Raw genomic sequence first — 24,836 nt, forward strand, 5'->3', positions numbered from 1 at the left:
TATTATTTATTAGATGTATACGCTAATACGGATACTAATTACTTGGAAATTAATCAATTTAACCACAGCAATGGGTTAATTGGATAAGATTGTTCTTTTAGCTACATATTTAGTGTTGAAATAATAAATTTCGACGCATATAGAAGTTAAAATTAACAAAATATTATTTAACTCACAGGATTGGTTTAAATTTGATTCTTTAATATTTAACAGTGCGTTTCAACGTGCTATGCAAAGAATTATACAATCTGATAGCGTAACGAATTGTACGGTCCAATAATAAATACCTCGCGACAAAAACGAGTTTGCAGCAATACTTATGCGACGCAATTTGGGTCACGCGCCACCAACGTATATTAAAGTTAAGATAAAAGAAACGGCGGAGGGGCAAAGAGAACGAGACGGATAAAGAGAAAGAGGGATCGTATTAACAACTGTGCGAGTCGCGAAACGAGATCACGGCCGATTCGACGGTAGGCATACCTGACGCGCCAGGCGGAGGGGGCGAGGACTCCCCGCGACTCCCGAGGGAGTAATCCCCCAACGGCGAGATTAGACTTCAGTTCCGCCGCTTTAATCTAATTCGGTCGGCTCGCGAACGCGAACGAGTTACGAGGCTTTTCAGATCCGGTGGCACGCTTTTCTTCGACCGTGGCCACCGCCGTTCGATCATCGACCGAAATAGCATTGGCATTGTTCCGTTTCCCTCCAGAAGAACCGGCTCTCTCGGGTGCGGGCAAGGAGGTCGACTAATTTCGACCTCCGTCGTCGCCGCCGCCGCCGCCTCTGCCGATAGGATACGATGCCGCGAGCACGCGTTTCTCCTACATCTGGATTACACACCGATCGATCTCTCTCGAGAGTCGAAGTGTTTGACGTTGTTTTTTTTTTTTACGGCTCATCGATTAGCCATTACCTGCGAACGGCGAGCACACACGTGGAGAAGGCCTGCTCCGAGTCCGTTCTTGGCTTTTACGGGCAGAGTCAAGGTCCTCCACTCAGCGCGAGTCCAATTTGCTTTTCGACGAGATGTAGTCCGATTGTATGCTCAATGCTTTAACGACTCACTGTTGACGCTATTTATAACGCCATATTGATATTATGTAGACATCTCTCTTATATTTCATTTATTTCCCTTTGTATTACCTTTTCTCTTGTTTGCACGTGCTACCGCCTTTTTCTCACATATTTCTGTTGAATATCTCATTAGTGACCTTCAGAATACTTGATATACCTATATTATTAAACCCACACCGATTCCATTATTATTTAATAGAGTGTTGAAAGTGCTAAAGATAGAAATTCGATCCATTGGCAATTCATGAAACTGCAATAGAATTTATTAATAATAAAGCAAAGTGTCAAAAGTGTCACTGGTGTGATTAAGATAGATTGTAAAATTTGTGTCCTCCAAGAGTTATTCTCAAAATCATCGATAAACATTCGGAAGCTTGTCTGAATCCGCATATGGTCACGTCAAAAAATAATGTTTTGATAAACACACTGTTAAAAACGTCAGAAAATTTATTGTATTTTTAAGTTACACATTAAATTTCATGTGCATTAAAAATGTACATTTTGTACATATGCTTTTCAGTTACAGATACATCAAATTTAATGTAATTAAATTTAATGCAATTAAATTTAATGCAATTAAATTTAATGTATCTGTAACTGAAAAGCATGCGCATAAAGTTTAGTGCACTTTTGACACATTAAATTAATATTAAATGTACATTAAATGTTTTTAATGTTCCTGCTTGAACTTTGCTTCCGTTACATTACAAATTAAATTCTGCTGCCGATTTTTAATAATACACTGTCCCGTAGTTGGTATAAATAGAAAGGAAATAATTCTACATGAAAAATTAAGTTAAAAACGTCGAATAAAACAAATAAAATTTTTTCGTGTAATGCGTCATTTTCGAGATGATTGAAAATTGGCATTTTTTTCACATGAAACATAAAATACTACGTAAGCAATTAATTTTTTAATGACTGTATTTTAATACTTTTATGCGCATTATAATGAGATAAATCCATATGTAAAAAAAATACATAAATGTATTTGAAAAAATATTCAATATGCAATTACACATATTAATTAACTCATCTCGTTATTACGTATGGCATAAAAGTATTAAGGTACGCTTATCAAATAATGAATAATTTGCGAGATATTTTATATTTCACATCAAAAAATGCCAATTTTCAAAGTCAGTTATTTCAGAAATGATACGTAATACGAAAAAAATTTTATTCTACATTTCCAATTTATTTTTTCCCCTTTCTGCTCAATTGCATCGCCAATTACGGGACATCTTCTACATTTAAATGAAAGATTGAAAAAAATATAAACTATTTCGTAGCACATATAGTTCGCATACGTGTACGCTGCCTAAAAGGAAAATGATCTTTCGTACGGGTTAATAAGTTGAGGTCATGCACGTTCTCTCACAATGCGACTTGTTTGCCGAGCAAAAGATTTCTTGGATTAATTACGGTTGCGTGCCAAAGTGGACGCCCGACGCGTCGGATAATCTGACGAATAAATTCGCGGAGCGAGACGTCGCAAGACGCAACGTCGATTTATTTTGGTTTGCATCCCGATACGCTGTCGACGTACACGTTTATTTTCGGCGCCAGTCGGGGAAGTGGTCCGGACCGGTGGATTGCGCAGCCGATGCTCCATCACCCACTCGTGTCTCGCGTGTTTCATGATTCTTCATTCTACGATTCCATTGCACATCTTCATCTTCGTGGAATTTTAATGGAGCAGATCGCGCCCCCTCCAAAACGAAAAAATCTCAATAAAATACAAATAAGAACATTAACTCTTAAGTTAAAGGATCGTAAGCGATTGTACTCGAATTATTATTATCCTATTATATTGTTCAAGTCAACAATGATTGAAAGTTTTAAGATGCCTTAATAGTGATTGTTTTTTTATTTTTTGTTTATCAGAAGCGTCTATAATTTTCTTTTGTTTAGAAAAATAAGCATTGGGAAAAGTGTTTCACGTTATTTATTGTTTTTTACTTTAAGATATTTATTATCTCAGTACTTATCTTGATACGTTCAAAAGGAAATGATTTTCAAAACGGTATCTTGAAGACTTGACAACATTTATAGATAATATGTATCGTGTGAAATTGTACCAAGAAATGATTGAATCATATTCTGCGTAGGGCATTTAGCATTTAACGTTGCAAAATTTATTTCCTGTTAACAAAACAAAGCGAATGAGATTAAGACTATCTTAAATCTCGCGGCACAAATACATGCTTTTAAAAGCAACGCTCGGCGTTTAATCTTTATTCGAGAACCATTGAATTATGATAATCTAAACGAACTGCGAAAAAATTCAAATAAAAAATACAAGTGGATCTTAAAACCAGTATATCGGAATCCGCATCACTGTTACGTTGTTTATCAAATAAATCTCTTATTGCTCTTCGTTTATGTAGTGTTTACAATTAAATTTGTATGTATGGTAATTACCATTACAGTGCAAAAACTATTTAATATTTTTGTCTTATATTTTATTAAATATTGTAGATATAAAAGTAAATCTTACATTAACAATTTAAAAGTTTTGTCTAAATTTGTAATATAATAGGATATTTTGACTTTTATAAAAACAGAGAATTCTCGTGGTTAATATTGATTATGTTAATAAAAATCTATTATTGGTTTTGTAATTTTTATCTACAGCTAAGCATATTCCTTCTAATATTACTTTTGGCCCTGAAAATAGCTTCAAAGAAGAAAACAATGAAAAATTTGATTTATAATTTTTGCAACGTAAATTACTATATTTTGCTGCAATGTTAAATAAATAACTTTTAAACGATCGAGTGAGTGGATCTAAGTGAATTTTTACACGAATATTTATTAGAGTTTTATTAGAATATGTAAAAAATTTGGATTTAATTGTTGATGCTACTTCCCCATCAAATTTGGAAATAAGTACTGCAAAACGCGATTTTACATAAGAATCAAGATTAAACAAAAAATTAAATAACTTTTAAACCTATAAATGAATTAGGTTCAAATTTTACACAGATACTCAAATGTAATATTAGAATACTCTATGAAACTTTTATATTTTTCATAATTGTTTTGAGATATGCCCCATACATCTTTAAACGCTGCGTCTGCTACAGCGAGTAAAACATTTTCTGAATATCGCACGTATTCAATTCGTCGATAAAACAACGCGTGTCGATCGTTTAGCACGTTCTCTCGGTGTATCTGCATTTTTGTCACATCGCTATCTTGTTTGCCCACTCGCGTCGCAACTCGAATGCGATAAATCGAAGAGCGACCGCGGGGGAGCCATTCAATCGCTTCCGTGAGATCGAACTTCCTTGGATTTCGTCGCATTCGAGTCACTCGCGACTCGACGGCGTTGCATCGCGAGAATGTGGATCATCGAGGGTTTTCGATAAGCGGCTCGCGCTCCGGGGCCGCCGCTCCCGATAGCTTCTCGTTGGAGGCGCGCCAGAGAGATGTACCGCGCGCAAAACGCACGGTATCGGGAATCGCGAATCCTGACGTTCATCCGTACAAACCGATGAGGTAACCGAAATAAAATCTATCGGGTGACGCCAGACGCTCACTCTGTTCTCGCGCGATTGCGGTCGGCCACGCGTGCGATAAACACCGGTGTGATGCGCCTTTAAGCACCCCGCGTGTTGGAGTGAACGTATTTGGCAGATCGAACGCAGCGTTAGTTTAGAATTGCAACCGAATTATTCTTGACCGTATTAATGGAATCGCGCGGAATTCAACTTCCATTATTATTTGAATGCAGAAATCCGTATTCTTCGTTTCACCCGATAATCTTGGAATTGTTTGAATTGAATGAGTTATTCTACCTTTATAAATTTTTTTTATTTGTATATAATCTTTTAAACAGAATAATATTCTTTAATCTTTCAAGTAATATTTTTATTTTGATTCCTAATAATTTTTTCATCAATTTAATTATTATTTCATTAATCATATATCTTCCTATATATATTAATTTTGTAATAATACTTTTACCTCAAATATTAATTAAACATGAAAATGTAATAAATAATTTCTCTATTTTTAATCCATCTACTTTTATATTTTTATCTTTAAATTGAATAAAATTATTTTTATTATTTTTATTTTTTCCACAATTTCCCGAATTTTGATTTATTCCTTCACGATTTGCGTTGATATGATCTCTTCTTATTAATATAAGTAATTAATTAAAATTTTAAATTTATTAAATATATAAGAATGCACATATGTATATTTATATTCTCATGCATTAGAATATGTATAAGAATACATCTTATATATTTATTGAATTAAACAAATTAATTATTTATTTTCAAATATTTTTATCTTTATTAATATTTTTTTTTAAATAACTTTTTAGGTTTATTTTCTTATACTTTGACTGCTTCTGATCATAAATTTTTGTCTTTCTTTATTACTTTAATTTTCACGCGTTGAAAGATGGAAGGACAATCTTAGCAATTGATAAAAAACGCGGAAGGCTTTTAGTGAGTGATTACAACGATATAGAATGATAACAGAGGACAATCAACTGATTACAGGATTATTATAGTGGTAATTCTCTTGTATCTCAGATTTTATTATTAACGTTGCAATAATAAATAACGTAACGGAATCTTTACCTTAATCTCACTTCGTAATAGAAAAAGGCTCAACATCTGAGAAATTAGATTTAAAGTTTTAACCGATTTGAGCGAAAACCAACTTGAGCTATCTGACGATCAGACTCGAGATGAATCAGCTAATCACCGTGGCTAAGAGCCAAATTAACGTAGCACGTAGATCATAGCTTAAAAGTTCTGTTTACTTCTCCGAATACGTTAAATCTACGCTTCTGGCAGCCATACGAGATTACCGGCGTCATCATGTGGTCGAAATATTCGAGTCGAAATTTCGAGCGAGAGTCACATTCGATGCGTTCGCATTCAAACATCGGTGAGTTTGTTTTTCCCTCGTGAACAAGCTGCGGTTATTGAATGGTATTGGCAACCGGCGCGGCAGCGAGTGCTGCTGCCGCTGCTACTGCTGCTGTTGCTGCGGATCTGCATCGCTAATCACCGTCCGCGCCAATCGATCGCGCCGTTCATCCCATTCGTGCATTAAGGACAGGGACTCGCGTTCAGGGACGTTCGGGGCTAACTTTAGCCTTTAGCCGGGCCCCGCGCATCGTACCCGACGTCTCGCGACGTCGACGTCGACGTCGAGACATAACGAGCCGACGGCCACCAGCCTGGCCAGCCGCTTTTGCCCGCGGAAAATAAAACAGTACTCCGGCCGCCATCCGGCCGCATGGATAAGCCGATAATCGCGTGATCGGACATGATCCTCGCGTTCGGATAGCCGCTCATTTGTCTCGATAGCCACCGATCCGAGCCACCGAGGAATAAGAGCGAAAGAAAGGAAAAAGGGGGATGAAGAGGGAAAGAGACGTCGCAACGCGCCTTCATCGACGAGTGGAGAACGTACACTACGTTCTCAGTGGTGGACCAGAGTGACGCGTGGGTGGTCCGGTCCCCCTCTCAGGATCGCGTAATCGTCGTCTGTCTTCCCGGTGACGTCACCGACACCAAGAATTACTACCGTGCTTACGAGAGACCGGTGCTCATGCCGCCGCCGCGCCGCCCGCTCACGGGGCCACGAGGTTACCTCGCGCGAGAGATCGAAGGTCCTGGACCATGCTTTCAGGAAGGAGCACCGGAATACCGATGAATCTTTGGAAGGATGCAGAGAAATATCCCAGGAAACGTTACCTAAGGTGGAAATTCTCATGAATTGTATCTCTCTCTCTCTCTCTCTCTCTCTCTCTCTCGCTCTTTATTTGAATTCGTGAGATATCTCACGAAATCTCGAATTTGTCTCACGTCTCCTTGGATATTCCCTTGAAAGTACATCAACATCGAGCGGAGAATACTCGCAGGGATTGATCTGAGAGAATCCAAAGCGGAAGACAAGTGTTGCTATTAGGTTTCGCGCTCTCTGTCACGGCGTCTACCAAAATTATCCTTCATCAACCGGGATACAGAGTATTCGTGCAAGCGTGTGAGATTACGAACTGTTCTCAAGAGAGAAGACCTCGTATGCTCCCTCGTGTGGTGTAGAAATCGTGTCCGGAGACTCGAATGTCTACTACTCTTCGAATTGCCGATCTGTCTATCTCCTTTCTTTCGTTACGTGACATCGTTCCTCAGCAATTTCCATCGACAAGAGGAAATTAATAAATTAATACAGCCACGATCGATCATGGTATAAAATCTCTCGGTTGCCGTTTCACACGTTCTACTTTTACAAAAAAATTCGTTTGTTGCCGAAAAAATCTTCCGACATTAGATTTTAATGACGTCAGCGAAGTTAATATTAGATCGACGATACGATCTCGTTTGATGAAAAGTGAAGAATTAGATCATCATTCGAAACGTTGCCAAAACACAATTATTTATAGCTGATTGATACGAGCGCTCATTTGGATTATGCAACGAGACAACCGACAAGTATAATCAATCGATCTAAACAAACTCACGATTTCAATAATCGATGCAATTCCTTAAAACAAAAGTCTTAAGCTTATTAGAACTTTTTTCCGTTTCTCTCTTTCTCTCTCTCTATCAGACAAATTCATGAAATTCTCATTCAAAGATGAATCCAAATGTGAATGAGCAATCATAAGATGACTCCAATGATTTATCTTATCGATAATCGAACGATGCAAATTCTCTACACCTAACTTGAAGATGGGTCTGTTGCTATCGGTGTTGGTCGGCTGCGTCGGCGTCCTGGAATTGTTGGCGTGCTTGCGACACGCGTCCGACAGAATGATGATCAGTGTCAATCCGCCAACACCATGCCTCTCGTATCACGAGCCGGCTGACAACGACATTCTGAGCGTCCATGATTCTCTCTGCAGTTTTAGTCACTCCACCGACGTGAGACTTTCTCGCGACGCTAGGCATAAGCTCGAGAACTTGCACGAGTACAGTCTGAGAGTGCGAAGCGAATTGCGGTCTTTGGACAGGAACTTTGACGGTCGAAGCACTCTGTCGGAGTGCAGCACCAGGTACTTGCTCGGTGGCTCCAGACCGAACTCGAGACTCAGTCCGGACTCGAGATTGAGCCCAGACTTCAGTTATCTCGTGCTAGAGGACGATGGAACGTGGATCGTCCAAGCCGACCGACAGTATAACGACGACAAAGACGATTATATCGAGACGAAAAGATTCTTGGAGAACATCAATACGGAAATTAGAGAAAGCTTACAGCAAGTCGTGCGATCGCTGGCCTCGCCGGAGCCGAAAAAATATGTCAGGGTACCGACACCGATTCCGCATGACATTGAATACGTTCACGACGAAAACAAAATATCCGCCTCCTCGAGCGAGGTGGACACGTCCTTTGACAAGGACTCGGGCAACGAGGCGCCCACCATGAGTTCCTTCGATGAGATCCTTTCGATCATCAAAAGGTATGAGGAGTCGGCTTCGTCGGTCGATGAGTCTGACCATGAGGAGGTGAAGATCACCACGCGAAGACCACCAAGAAAATCTCCAGATTTATCGAAGAAGTCGAAGAACGTCGACGTTTCGAAAAAAATGAAAAAAATCTCGAACGATCTTGCGAAAATTGACTCGACTGCTCGTGCAGCTGTTGAAAAGGTTGAGCCAGAAAAGAAGACCTTCGTCAGTCAGAAAAAACCGAGATCCAGCAAATCCACCACGACGATCCTGAGAAAGCCTACCAGACTGAAATCCAAGAACGCGGAAATCAGTAAGTCAGCGGAGAATTTGAGCACGAAGAAGTTGAAGAAGAATCGCGATCCGGAACGTCGCAAGTCTGACATATCCGTACAAACGGTCCACGACTTGTTGAGGGACATGTCAACGAACACTTCTCCGACTAACAGCCCGTCGTTGTCCAGGTCGGAGAGTAAGAAGAGCGTCTCGGTGGAAGTACAGACCGTTTTAGAGGACATATTGTTCGACGAGGAAGTCTTAGAGGAACTGGTTAGCAGCGTCGTTGGGCTTTCCGAGAGCAGAAGGGACATGTCCTCTCGAGGTAGCTCCGCCAGAAAATCCTTCAAGAGCAAAAGGTTCCGGTCCAATTCGAGAGATCAATCGGATGATCAAGATAGACAGGTTTACACGGCGGCTAGCGCCGTCGCCTCCGTGGAAAGAACTCGAAGAGACAAGATCAAGGCGTTGAGAGTGTCCAGATTCGAACATGCCAGCGAGGAGGACTATGAAAAAATCAAGGATGTTATTTTCGACAGTACGAAGAAGTCGGGCGTTTGGAGGAGAAGGGAGGACTCGAGTACGACGAAATCGTCGTTCGAAGAGGACGACGATGAATTCGTGGACGCGGAGGATGTGAGTTCCGGAAGACCACCTATAGAGTACACGACACCCGACACCGATAAGAACAAAGCATTCTGGGTAATACGCTTGACACTCGAAGCCATGCGTTTTATAATTGCATAAATTCTTAATTTTTAATATGTTCCTGTAGTCCTTAGGACTTAAAATAATGGAACAATTTAATATTTCAGGTTCCCATTCCATGCTATAATATACATATAAATTCCAGTATAGTTATTTATGTAATAATATTTAACTATTAATGTTTTTTATTGTAATTTCAATATCTACAATCAATTTTGTATATTTCGAAGATATGACAATGGTTTATTTAATTTTTCTTCATTAACAACAATCTGAACTTATACTTTTTTATAAAACAAAATTTTTATCAATTTGTAAAAATTTTCTTTAAGGTTTATAAAAAATAGTAAATTAAAAATTTCAATAATTAAAAATTGAACTATATATAGATAAAAGAAAAATACCCTTATTCAGTAAACTATTGTAGCAAATAATTGTATTTTTTATATATCTCGAGTTTTATTAATGATCTCTATGTTGAGCATTTTAATAGTATCATGAATCAACCAGACTGTAAAATGCGATTATAAAATTTGCGGCTTCTATAATACACTTACAGAAAATGGTGGTCCTCCTTATAACTCAAAATCAATCTTGAAATGCAATAACAACATACAAAATTCTAAATTTAATGCATACACAAACGATACAAACGAAAAACCATTTACATTACCTTCTGACAAATGTCCAAAAATTCACATATTTCGTTGATTGTCATATATGCTCTCTATAAAACTTTGAAAATTTTTCACAACTGATTCTTGCGTTATTTTCTAGCTTCTTCAATTTTCTGATAACTTTATCTGCTTTTTTAATATCTGGCTTTATCATATTTCAATTTGAAAGTTTAGTTACTGTTATATGTAAGAGAATGTGAGAGAAAATCCATATGAATGATGCTTGTAATTATGTACAAATAAAAAATTGTTCGGGGCAAAATATCAGACAAAATGTATTCGTAAAGTTAGAAATTCTTTCATAAATTTACCACACGGAAACGCATAAAATAACTAAAAATAGAATAATTGACTTCAAAATGATTTCAAGAAAAAAGATTAGAAGAGGCTGCATGATATTAAGCGATTTTTTATGCACGAGTTACTAGAACATTTTGTTTGTTTATGGAATTAAAGTGCTTTACATTTGACGAAAGCCATTTTATACGTTAGCTATAAAAAAACCTGCGTGAACTTCCGCACCTCTGACGTTGCAATCGATGTGTGGCTGGTGTAGTTATCGCGGACCCTCAATCGCAATCTGTGCGGGGTTGTAAATTTAAAAAGCGGGGATTTACGCACAGCTAGAACATTTGCTTGCTACGTGCAGAAGCCGTGCATTTATAGCCACGAGTAGGTTTCATGACGAATGGAGTCTTTTAATATCCAACGTATTTGACGACTAAAAATAGCCGTCGTTGATCGTTCACTTTATTTCGCGCGGTCCAACGTGTCAATAAACGTTATTCGACAAGGCAAGTTGGATGAACTGGCTAACGGTTCACTAACATTATTTTTCGTTACTCTACCGTGAGGAAAATCGTTCCGACGTTCGGGCGCACGTCGCGTGGAAACAAGTCGCTTCCGATCTTGCGCAATAGTTGTTCCCAAAATATTTCGAATATTTGGCTACGCAAAGCAAGCATTCGTTACTAAAGAGTCCCACGCGTTTCTCTATCGTTTGACACATTCACCCACTTTCGTGAAATTAGCAGCCAAGTATTGGCATTACAACAGTTCGAACACATGGAAATTTAGTTGACAGAATGCAATTAACATATTACCAAGTTACCACTAAACAATTGTAAAATTGAATATCTCAGTTATCTCAGATTACGTAATCGCGATATATTATTTCGAAAATGTTATATACTTGTGCAATCCTGACCGTTTTATACGTATAACATTTAAAGCTGTCTAATGGCAAAATCAATTAGGCGGCCAACTATTTCGGCAACAGCGGCAATCGTTCTGCCGGTTGAGAAATCCACTAATCTCAACAACATGCGAGTACGTCCATCAAAATTAGAATATGCTCGAGATGTATCGCAAAACAACGACATTCGGCTTCCACGAGCAATTGGAGCTGGGATGGATTAACACCGTTTCCTCCCCCATCCTCCCTCTCGCCTCCTTTTCGTATCAGCGATCCCTCGAGTACGCGAAAGGTGAAATGTCGAGCAATTGAGCGCTCTCACATAGGAACGGTACGCAAACGCCATAACAAAACGCACTTGATATTTGCGCGGAGCCCTCGTCGGTTTTGCCGCGGCGTTTATTGGTGCCGTGTGCCTCTCGCGTGGGGTCTCCCAAAATATCAATCTCATACCCGTCTGCAAATAATATACGTATACATCGCGCGCGCGTGCATCTAGCACGACATTTACACGGCGACGAGACCCCGCCGTCGACGCCGAAATTCATCAGATGCCTCATTCTTTTTTCGCGTCGCGAAGCGTCGCCTGAATATTTTTAATCCAACCCTCTTCCGGCCGTCTCGTAATATTATATTGCCGGGTATCCTTTACCTCCGGCATTTCGATATCTTGATTATTTACGAGCGGCTATTTCGATACGCTGTTTGCAATAACGTTAAACCTCATGTAATCCCGTATTTTATGACTATTTGAATTATACAAGATAAAATTGCAGTTGGTTTATTGCAACGATGTTATCTTAAACGATATTTCATTCTGATAAGATTAAGACAAATATAGTGCTATAAAACACTATCGCTGATCACTATTTTAAAAATACAAGAAATTACAGAAATACGCGCAATACCTTTACTTACAGAAATATTGAAACAATATTGGGATTAATCTACACAATTTTGTGATTATTAAAAATCATGATTGGATAAGGTGATATATTTTTTTAATTAATTTAAGTTAAAATTAATGGTATGTAAAATTAATTTAGTTAATTACGTTAAAAGTTACATGAATAAAATATTAAATTTTGAAATTGTTTTTTGCGCATTACATTAACAGCATTTTACAAATCGGAATGACAGTCCTTCGAAACAATTTTGAAAAAAAAGATACTTTTTAATAGGGTTAAGTAGTAACTAGTTAAAAGGGTTAAAAGTTAAATAATAAAATTATAAAGTTAGTATCTTTTATCTTAATTTAGTTCATTTTAGTTGATTTTATTTTTAATTTTAACTAGTTATTTTTTTAAACATAAACTTTAATCTATTAACTTCTTTCCTAAGTTAAAAGTTTATCTATACACAGACATAAAATTATAAAAGAAAAAATCCATCCTTCTGTAGAAAAACTGTATTTCTTTATTATTTTATATAAATTTAAGTTACAAATAAAACATTAAAAATTTGTTAGATCTATATTATTTTGAATGATCTGACTTTAACAAATTACAAATTCTATAAATTTAATATGAAGTATTCTCTTTAAAATAAACTTTTAATTTAAATTAATTTAATTGAGTTTTCTCATTCATGAAACTTTTAACTTAACCAAATTAATTTTATAAAACGTTAATTTTAACAATTTAGTAAAAAAAAACATGTTAACTTACCCAGCCATGATTTTTAATCAGAAAAAGAGTTGTCACTTTCAAGACTGTCGCTTTTAATACACTCTTTCTCTCTCTTGGATAATTTATATATATAAAAAAAACATACAGTAAAAAGGTATATATATTTTTCGGGTCTTACGTGTATCCTCATTATTCTCACGAATCTCAAGAACCGGCCAGATCACATTCCGCGTTCCGCGGACATTAATCCGCGTGAGTTTTCTCCGCGCGTAGGTGGCCGGGGGGGATATTGGTGATGTGTGAAACATTCCGACCCAATTACTTCGCCGATTGCTCTCTCTCTCTTTCTCTCTCTATCTCTACTTTTCGTTCGAGTTCTATTTTTCCGCACTCCCACGCGCGCGCCCCGGAACCACCTGTTTGGCAAGAGATCAAGGCGCCGCGACGAGACTTTTTCTCGACAGACTCGAAAAAATCAACAGGGGAATTCTAAGTTACGGAGGGAGGGAAGGGGGGTGTCGATCGTGCATTTTTAACGCTGTGTCGTGTAGCCTCGGCAATCCGATACCTTCGAGAAACGACAGCGCGGACGAACGCGCCAATAAGGGACGATCTCTCTATTTTCGCTGCTAGATACATAAAATTAAAAAAAGATAGGTATAACACAGTAAATGTCATAGCGTTACGACACGACGAGTCTCATTGTAAAACCGTCAAAAGTCTCGAGTGAAACGTTCACGATTGATCGTAAACGGTTCAGTTTATGATCGCTCGCCCTGTCACCCTTGAACAATATTTATACGGCGTCTTTATGAACTATCGGAGATTTGTTGTCTCACAACGACGAGTTCGCTACTTTTATCGTGGTAATCTTTGCGAATAAACTAACTAATCATTCCTTTCGCTTAATAAATGAAGCAAAACAAGAAGCGAAACACACGCGCGACATTTATGCTCCCTCGTGTTTCACCCTTTATATGAGACGTCTAATACCACTTACCTACTTACGAAAAATGTACAATAAAAACATTAGGAGTTAGGTAACGATGTTTGAACATATAATTATTTGACAAAATAAATTTCTGTAAGAGTTTCACTTTATTGAAAATCACGCGAAAAATTGTAAATATTTAAGCAAAAAGTGAATTTTTGTTCGATCAAACGAAAGCGATTAGAATCAAATTACAAGCATTTGCGTTAAAAAAAATTTTCTGACTTTTAGATTATTTATTACAGTGAGAGAAAAAATTACTAAATTTTAATAAATATTTGTTTGAATAGTTACAATAAAATATTTATTTACGATATATAAATATTTACTAAATAGAATAATAATAGTTTAATTAAATTAGTAGTTGTACTAAAGAAATATTTATTTAGCAAATATTTCATTACAACTATTCAAACAAATATTCATTAAAATTTAATAATTTTTTTTCTCTCAATGTATATACCAATAAGCGACAACTGAGTATTAAGATTGTACTGATCTTATTGTTAGATGTAAAAAACGTTATTAAGGAGAATAATTATTTTTCCTTTCTCAAAATCTTAGCCCTCAACTCGACAAAGAAGTTTCAAAAGTCCATACTCAGATAAAAGTTTCTTCGATTCAAAAGATATTTGTTTGAATCAAAGAAATTTGTGTATTGCTATATGATTAAAGAAAAGTTTCTTTGATTCAAAGAAATTTTTTGGTGATTTCTCTTTATTAAAATTAAAATAAAAGTTTGGTTGTGTAAAAACACAAATCTGTTTTTAAATGAAAATAAGTAATCGAAACAATTAAATTATTTTGTACAATCCTGTCACTACTCTCTTTGAATTAAAAATTATTCATTTAAATTAAACAAATAATTTGATTAAATAATTTACTTTAATAAAGACTAATAATGTATTTCTTGAAATCAAATAAATTTTTATTTTTCTCTTAAAAAAATCAAATTAAAGAAACGATTTCATCAATTTAAACATGACTTTTCTTTGGGTGAGATATTTTTTCATTAAGTTCTTCGACTGATTCGATGAACTTTGCCAAGTACAAGTTTTACTACCGATATCGAAATTTGTACTTTATTTCAAAATATTTCATCTGAAGAATAATAGAAACCTTTAAGGCCCGAACTGCTCGATAACATAGCTAATGCTTTCTGTCCGGTTAAGGATAATAAAGCGACATATTCACAATTCTTGTTACATCGGTTCGATTGAGGTCGATAGGAGCTCGCAGCCATAAATGGCTAAAACCGATTATTCAAATATGCATTTCGCTATGAAATATAAATCATCGCCGAGTATTTTCGCGAGATTGTCGCACGCGGTGGCGGTAGCGACGACGGCGACAGCGACTACGACGGCGACGGCAATGCGACATTAACGATTAAACACGAAGGATAAAGCTGAAGAGAGATGAATTTAACGAAGCGTACACCCGCGTTGAAAGTTCCTCGTTCTCCTCTTGGTAACGAGAGAGAAATCCCAGGAGCTGCGCAAAGCAAAACCGTTCCTCCGGAATTCACGTCCAACTACATTGCGACCGCGTTTCGTTTCTTCGCGCAAAACGGAGATACAGGCCGCTCCATAAATACTCGTAAAAGAAGAACGGCGAGAAGAGGAGAAAGTGGGAGGAAAGGGCGGGGACGTCATCGAGAAGATCGGCCACTGGAAAATCATACGAAAGGAAGCGACGGAGGAGAGCGGGATGAAGAAGCTCGAAGAAGCTCGAAGAAACTCGAGGAAAAAGAGAGGGAGAGAGAGAGAGAGAGAGAAAGGGAAAAATGGAGACAGCGAGAAAGAGTAGACGGGCGTAACGTAGAAAAGTTGCACCCGGCACACTGCAACGCGATTCAGGAGAAGGAGAGGCTACGCCAAAAGAGAGATGCCAAGGAGCAGAAGGGTGGAGGAGGGAGGAAAGCGGTCGCGGACGGCAGGGAGGAGGGTGTGGAAGGACGTTAGTGGAGGGCGGCGAAGGGGAGACCGGGGGGGACGCGCGCGGCGCGTTTCTGGAGTCGTCGGGACGCCGAAAATAGCGTCCCGATATGATGACGCCCGGAGCGGGCCGATCCTAGATTTCAGTCAGTTCGCAAGCTCGAAAGCCGCTGAACAGTAGTAGCCGGATCCAGTAGTCTCGCAGCTCCGATTTCTTTTTTCAAACCGACACGTCGAAAAACTCACGGGCTCCCTCTCTCTTTTTCTCTTTCTCTTTCTCTCTCTCTCTCTCTCTCTCTCTCTCTTTCTTTTTCTTTCTCCCCCTCTCATTTTCCTCTCTTCTCGTGTCCTTCTCACCCTTTCGAGAGAGTTCGCCCGAATACGAGAGTACGCAGTTGATTCTGTCGCCTAGGAGAGAGCACATCGCGACGACAGAAGACGGAAAAGGGTAGAACACAGAGATGGCGGACGTAGACAGTGTAGTGTACACGACCACCGAGCGCAAGGTGCGCAAAGTGAAGAAGACGACCAAGCAGCGCCGGGAGAGCAGCGATCAGAACGCGTCAGAGGTCACGATCACCGAGGTCGACAGCACGCAGAACCACCATGCCGCCATCGAAGAGTATGTGCTGGCTGACGATATCCGGCAGACCCGCATAGTCTTATTATCACTTCTTTCTTTCTTGCTCGTCTTAACGTTGTCGTCGTCGTCGTCATCGTCGTTGTCGTCGTGCTCACGATTCGCATCATCCGAGAGCGGGATTCTGCGAGCGTCAACCCGGAAACTATGCGCGCGCGACCGGAAACGCCACCGCGACAGACAATGCGGACATTTGACGGTTGGTTGTGCCAAGTTGGTTCAACGCCGATCTCGTTTGAGTGAATCTTTCTCTCTGTCAGATAGAGGACAGAGAGACTGTAATCTAGGTCGAAAGGAAGTGAACTAAGATTACTTAACAAAGACTGTCGGTACAACCAGCCTAAAATGAAATGCAAAAGATGCTCCGTTATTTTGAAAATTAGATACTTCCAATGTCTTTCGAATGTTGCTTGAAAGACTTGAATAAAAATGCTATAATTTAGCCGACTTCTATATTCGATGCTATAAACGCAGGAAAAAATATTTTGTGGCATTATCGTCGACGCGAATTGTGTGAATCTTAAAATCAACATCGGTCGTGTTAATTGAGTCTCTCAAGGAAAATTTACGAACTAACATTTTCACGAACTAGTATAATCACGCGAGCATAGTACAAGCGTGCCTTTGCGGTTTCATTTTGTTCGCCGTTTAAACACAGTCGGCGGCGCGTTTAATCTCAAACACCCTTTCACTCCGTTCGTTCGAATTCGGACGATTTACGAGTGGCCGAAAATACCCGCGAGTGAAGAAAGATTAACTTCGGGCATCGCGTTTCAATCTCGTCACGCGAAGACCGCACTTGCCGTATCTAAAACGATATCGCTCGTCGTGAATGATCCTCTCCGGATATCCTCTGACATTTCGTGACTGCGGGCCACAATACGACGGACATACCTTGCCGTATCTTGGCGAGGATTGGGGAGGGAGGGGGTGACGCTCCAGGAACTCGAATCTCTCCAAAATTACACGAGAAAAAAAGAAACGGCTCTCCTTTCACGAGACCGCATGATTGTCTTATCGGCCTTCGAAAAACGATCAGTTACGGTAATTCTCTTGTTTAAAAAATAGGAAAAGTGCATTTTATTTCTGAGATCAAGTTGACACATTGAGGAGAAAATTTTTAAATGTTTTAAAAATTAAAAAAAGAATATCGATACATGTCTTCTGTGTTATTAAATCTCAGAGTTTTATGCGAGAGCTTCAGGGATAAAATAAGTGAAGCAGGTGTCAGTAAACATCATTAAGAGATTTGTAAAATAATCGAAATGTTTCGAAAAATGTTATAAATGTCGTAGCTTGCGATATCTTTTAGATACGCAGCTTATTTGTGTGGGAGAAAAATATAATTTAGAGTTCACACTTCTCGCAACAAGTGTGATTGAATCTCTAGTTTGTCTCCTGCAATTTAAAATGATTTTTCAAAGACCGATAAAGCACACAAATGCCCTTAAGACAGCAAAAAAGAACACTCGCGTAATGAAAACGTTCAAGACAAAATGTACAGTCATACGTTATCACGATAGATATGACTTTGTACAGAAATACTCAGCCAGCACATACAACAGCACTCATCCAAGGTACATATTACCAGCACGTATCAACGATTCTTCGCCATGATCTCGTACGATACATGCGATCGAAGAACTCTCGACAAGATCATGAAACACGATACCAAGAAACGAGCGATTTTCTTAATTGTGCCCAGAACTTTTGGAGCTTTAGGCTATTCTCTATAAAATTCTGAGATAACGTCTCAACTATCATAAGTGATTTTCCTCTCGGTACTATCAAACTTTCAAAAATCAGCGTGTGAACGTAGTCCAAAATGTGTATAAAAAAATTCAATTTAAAGGCATAATTGCCGATTACAATTCATGAATTTTAAACTAACTTTTTTCACTAAGATTCTTATTTATTTAAATCAATAGCTTAGTCTTTTTTTATACGAGAAAGATGTTAACGCAAAAGATGTTTAAGCCATATATGAATTGCAGGGGTGGACTATCGTTAATTAATGTACTTTAATATTACAAATCTGAATTTAAAAATCAACCTGTTTTTGACAATCATTACATGGTAAACATAAAACTACCGATACCAACGTAAACCTCGCACATTACGTCATAGTTTGTAGCAACAAAGTCAAAGTACCACTACGCAAACATTGGACAATATTCTCTCTAATTAAAACAAACTAAAATGGTTGACATGAAGATATACAAAGCAACGCAAACTATAATGACAAGCATAATATGAAATATTTCTCCGTTACAAGTCTTACTTTTTTCTTTCATTTACTCATATGCAATGTAGAATAAAAATCATAAGAGGCTAAGTATTTTTATATTGTTTTTCAATATATATAAAATTTTTGAAATTTGTTACCAACGTTTTACTATCTTCAATTAATCTGTTTTAAAGTTTTGTGACTGGGTCTTATAGTTTTCTTTTAAAAGAAACATATTTTCGACACACATTTTATTAAAAAAAAAAAAAAAGAGTATTTGATATTTTGAAAAAAATTTAATTTCAATATATCATGCATAGCTCCTTATGATTTTCTAGTTTGACGAACATCTCATAAGATTTGACTTAGAATTAGTTGAAACTAGTTCAAATAGCTTTGATACAAAGTCACATTGATGTAAAAGCTCCGAGACGATTCTCCAAGAGTGTCAAGAATTCTAAACGCGGTATTCGCATTGCAGTTGATTTTCAGTGGCGAGTACACAAAGGCGATGAACAAGGACTGGCACAGCGGCCACTTCTGTTGCTGGCAGTGCGACGAATCCCTGACAGGACAACGTTACGTTCTCAGAGACGAGCACCCTTACTGCATTAAGTGCTACGAAAGCGTTTTTGCCAATGGCTGCGAGGAATGCAACAAAATCATCGGCATTGACTCCAAGGTATTTATATTATAAATTGAAAATAATATTTTATATGTGAAGGTGTGCAAATAGCTCGAGAATTTCTAATTATCGATATTCGATTTTGAATCAACTTTCATTATTTCATTTTTATCTCCCACTCGATCTATCTTGTCATATGCGTATTAATGTGCTCAGATACATATATTCATTTATCAAAAGAAAAAGAAACTTTCAAAACTTTTATCGGATATTAGTCTTTCCTAATCTCAATATCAATTTGAAAAACAAAGCTCGTCATTCGATATTAAACGATTTTAAATCGTAACTTATATTAGAACGTGATAACGCATGACTTAAAAATTACATGTTTGAGTATTGTATGTCAAAGATATGCTAAATTCAGAATTGTCTACGCAATTGTCCTTCTCGAGTGTTCTTGAGCTAGGTTACGCACTTCGATGCGTATAACGAGCAATAAATTACTCCGTTCGTCGTACAGCCTAAAGGCGTAATTAGCGGCCGTCGAATGATTACGAGACCCGGTGTCAATAGATGGAAAGGCATGGGCGTTGACTTACTCACTTCTAGAAATAGAAGCGATGATGCAGGTGCCGGCTGTCCGTGTATCGGCTTCAAGCACCGATTTCCGCTCTCTTTCTTTCCCGCGCGCGGTCGCCTTTATTGTAACATTTCGTTCGCTCCTACGCGCAAAAATCATCGACCTGTGGTGGGAAAGCGAAGAAGTGAAGTTATTTTCCTCGCGATCATCATCACCACGCGGAATTACGTAATTCGTACGATTAATAATTCCCGTGATCTCAGCATCCGCAACGGTTTCCAGAAATTATTTAAATACGATACGCGCACAATGCCGCTTGCGAAAGATTAATTAATCCTAACTGGTGTTCGCGGGTCCAGTGGGCTCGGATTTTTTTTCTTTCGATTACCCAATAAATCTCCGAATAGCGTTGTAAAACAAATGTTTTTCACAACTTTATATTTTGAGTTACATAATCTTATTTCTCGAATTTTTATCTCAAAATGAAAGAATCATTTAATTACCTTTAAGCAAAGATACATTAATTCAAAGTTTTGTCTGAATACACTGGAACCAGTTAAAGAAATTTCAGAGCAAATAGTAATTAGAGTTAAATCCTTCTATAGCACACAATTTAATACGCTAATCGCATTCCCGATAAAAATCGTGCGATTTTATCAGACTTTTGCCAAGATAAATATTTTGAATCTCCTTATATGAATCACTTTTACATCCCTTTGTAAACAAGCTCGTAATTTTTCGACATTGAATGCATTTGATGAAATAATTACGTAATAGCTATTTCCAAATTACAGAAGTAAAAAGTAAAATTACATAAAGTAAGAGAAAGAGGAGAATATAAATTGATAAAGGTTAACGTGCGTGTTGATGTCATTTTCAGGATCTGTCGTACAAGGATAAGCACTGGCATGAGGCCTGCTTCCTCTGCAACAGGTGCAGAGTGTCCTTGGTGGACAAACAGTTCGGTAGCAAGGTGGACAAGATCTACTGCGGCAATTGCTACGACGCCCAATTCGCTAGCCGTTGCGATGGATGCGGCGAGATCTTCCGTGCTGGTACGTAATGTCTCGTTACTTTAGCTAATTTTTCTTATGACGAAGAGATCCTTAAAATGTCACACGGGACTTCGATCTGGTCTTTCAGATGTAAATACGCTCATGATTTATTTATGTTTGACGCAGTTATTACAATTATTTATAGCTACTTATAGCATCCACGCGAACGGTGAAAAATGCGGGAATGTAGTTGCCATCTTTTTTTTTTTTTTTTTTTTTTAATAATGCAAGATTTGTATTAAAATCGCACAAAGCTTTGCGAGATTTGCACTTGGATGCTAAGAGGATAATTTTATTATTGAACGAAAAAAAATGTTTGTTATATTTGTCGCAACGAATGAAAATATTTCGTTTTCGTCTCCATCTTTTTTCACATTTCAAGTGAAAGTAAGAAAAATAGAAAATTAAAACAAGTATATTCCGAAAAATTGTTACGATAGTGCAGCCATTGTAATTTACCGCATTGCATAACAAATTTTTGACAAATTTATAGAATCGTTAGATTTTAATGAAGCTGAGATGCTTTCTAAAAGCGCTTGAAGTGCAAAAAGAAGTTGAAACGTAAAAAAATATAAATACACAATCGATCCGATGTGCAACGCAGCCAACGCAGTCGATAAATATAAATGATAAACGTTTCGATTAACCGGCTATCTCTGTTATGTCTGGATGACCACATCAACGATAATATCATGAAGCGAACGTGAGAAGAGTATAATTTACGAAGTGAGAGAGAGACAAATACGAAGTAACAGTTATGGCGTACAATGAAAGGTCGCATCAGAAACAAATCTCCTAGTAATTTCCACCTACGACCGCGTTAACACCTGTTCTTGATCGATCGCCGGCGAATCGTTGCCCGACAGTGATTCATGGTGTCAGGTACGAGCGCGAACGACCGAGAGAGAAAGAAAAAACCGATAGATCTTGCATTCGGCGTTTCTTATTAAGGTAACTGAGTCAAGGCTCGGGCACCAGACACCGGCCAATTATTGTGAGCCGTTTTGAGATTGAGTACGTCATGTTATATCTAATTCGCCAGCTCTCTAATAGCATTAAATCGTTTTGCATAAACATCTTAATTAAGTTGCATTTACCTTTCTCTCGTACTCAGAGATTCTGTCCGACTTCTTCAAATGGCTTCTTCAAATAGCTTCTTTCATAGATCGAGCTCGAAGCAAGCGGTCTTTTTACGTAAAGCTCTTTTCCGTCTATCAGAATGAATGACAGTCAATGAGCCCGATAAGTAGGCGGTGGGAGTGCTTAACTTGCAGCGAGTTAAGTTGTTTGGATTTTATAAATTAATGTATTAATTCTATCTCTTTGATTATTTCTTATTTAAAGTTTTTTCTTTGTGTTTGCAAAAACTTTTATAAATAGGAATCATAGTGCAGAATTGATTTTATGAAAATCTTGATAACATTAACAAAAAATATACACAATTCAATAAAAATGACTTTTTTTATACCAGAATCAAATTATTCTTTTACATCTTTGGATGCTGAATGCGAATCCGGTTTCTAAATTGCGTCACAATTTTGAGAAATTTACAATTAAAATTGCAAAAAGCAACTATTTTTAGGATTATTTTAGTTTGTCGTATCATAATTATACGACATGCTGGAAAAGCAATCAATTTTATTGCAATCAAAATTAAGAATATTGTTAGCACTTTCAACCTTTAAAAGGAATATTTTGTATCGATTATATGATTAACAAGATATTCATGATTAAATATGGGCATATGTGAAAAATATGTGATTTTTTGTTCAAATTCAAACATGATTTAATTTTTATCGACTATATTAATTTTACCATTTTGAATTCGTCAATGTTAGATTAGTATTCAGTATCATGAAAGACTCACACTTTTTGCCAAAATTCATATTTTGAATTTTGATATCTGTTATATTGAATTTATTTCAAATTTTTGAAAAATTTTGACATCAAATTTGTATTCAACGATTTAAAAAATCCTTAAATTTGATGAAAAATAATTTAAAGCTGTAAATTGTCAATGTTGGAATTCACAGTGTTTTTTTTTCCACGGACCCTATATTTAACCATGTATATCTTATTCATATAAAATATGCGAAAACAGCTTTTTGCGAATTTAACTGTAAATTTTTGGAAAATTGCGACGTAATACAATTTGGAAACTGGATTTAAATTCAATGTTCAAAAAACTAAAAGAAATGATTCGTTTTGGTTTTATTTCTTGAACTGTATAACAGCTCTTTCTTTAATTCTTACAATGAAAAACAAATTGTATCATAAATTAATGAAGTTTATCGAATGACAATCTTTCCGGTGTATCTAATGCGAAATCGAAACGCGCACACAAGTGGGTCAACCGTGAAGATTGACCTTTTTCCAAGATAAACCGGTCGTTATTCGCAATGATAATCACTATATCCTCTTTGTTGCTCAAAGTTTGCTTAAAGTGCGCACAACCTTCAGCCATGGGTATCACGAGACCGATGACCTATATTATAATACAGTTCACACCGCGATCCATTCGAAAGATTACGAGATACTTAAAAAATACTATAGAAAGAATGAATAGCGCAAATGTCGTTTCACCCGAGATAGCTAAGATGTAATGTCAATATCTAAGCATTCAAAGTGTGTTGACTTATGCATCTTGATACCGATGAGATAAAAGAGACGAGAGAAATTCTTGCCTTCTATATTATGTGAATAGATGACAATTTGAATATACAAGCACTTAAAAGAATGCGAAGTGAAAATTTCGATAAAACAAAAAAAAAGAGAGAAAAATTTCTGGATTGAGATAGAAGATTCAAGAAGCGTAAATCTCAACAACCAAACAGTTAATGTGATTTCGAAGAAATGTTGTAAATTATAATTTTTACCGACATATTAATATACAAAGTGAGAGAGTTCAATTTAAACTTTGTTGTTTAATACATACAAATATATTTTATCTCTCATTTTATCAATTTAACAATTTATTTTATTAATTTATTTTAGTTAACTAACTCCCCTATGGAGTCATGTCTAAATTCTGCTATTACTACCTAGAGTGCCAGTTTTGAGGCTCAATTTCTCAGACGCTCTTTTTGGATTGCGTTGCAAAAATTAATATAAAATAATATTATAAAAACAATATTATAAAAACTGCTATTGCATCTGATAAAAGACACTTTCTAGTTTGTATTTGTATTTTCAAAGTTTTATTTTTAACTTTTGGTTAAGAAATATTATTCAAAAACAAAGTGGTATGTTAGTATTGGTAACTTTCCTTCACTTTCTTCCTCTACTTACTTTCGAAATTTGTGACGCACTGCGCTCTAATAATATTCTCGTGCACTTTATCATCAGAATCCAGCTCGCATTGTTCTCACAGCACAGTCGTTCGTTAGAAATAATTTGCGTGACACATTGAGGAAGGTCAGATGGCGTGGGAGTCGGGACGAATTCCAATTTAGCTTCTGACAGATAAAAAGGATTAGCTAAGTCGGGGTCAATCGAAGAAAATGTCGACGCGAATGATTTGGTACCAGCGTGTATCCGTATACGGACATCTCACAAGTTACGTATCAATCTTTGAAATCGTTAATAATTTCCGATCGAATTCATGATACCGCGAACATGCGATCTCGAGATTTCCCGTTTTCTCTATGCATATATCTGTTTCCATCGTGCTTCTCTTCCGATGCCGCGATTGAAGAATAAATTGAAGAGAGTCACTTACGAACCCTTATGTGCATAGTCACGTGGAACAAGTAGTTAACCTTCCTAGACAAGTAGTTAAACCAGAAATTACGAATCA

General features: G+C 37.2%; 1 protein-coding gene across 11 annotated transcripts in view; it reads left to right on the forward strand.

Moving 5' to 3' along the window:
• The window catches only part of LOC105196933 (four and a half LIM domains protein 2), a 153,913-nt gene that overhangs the window by 111,580 nt on the left and 17,497 nt on the right, over window positions 1-24,836 (forward strand). For 7 of the 11 annotated variants that reach the window (XM_011163096.3, XM_039455960.1, XM_011163097.3 and 4 more), the window contains 2 exons: window positions 19,262-19,462; window positions 20,866-21,040. In XM_011163096.3, the coding sequence (XP_011161398.1) occupies window positions 19,262-19,462; window positions 20,866-21,040 (376 nt within the window). The other 4 variants (XM_011163092.3, XM_011163100.3, XM_011163101.3 and 1 more) reach the window with 4 other exon arrangements.

The sequence above is a fragment of the Solenopsis invicta genome, chromosome 12, assembly GCF_016802725.1.
Source record: "Solenopsis invicta isolate M01_SB chromosome 12, UNIL_Sinv_3.0, whole genome shotgun sequence".
NCBI lineage: Eukaryota > Metazoa > Arthropoda > Insecta > Hymenoptera > Formicidae > Solenopsis > Solenopsis invicta.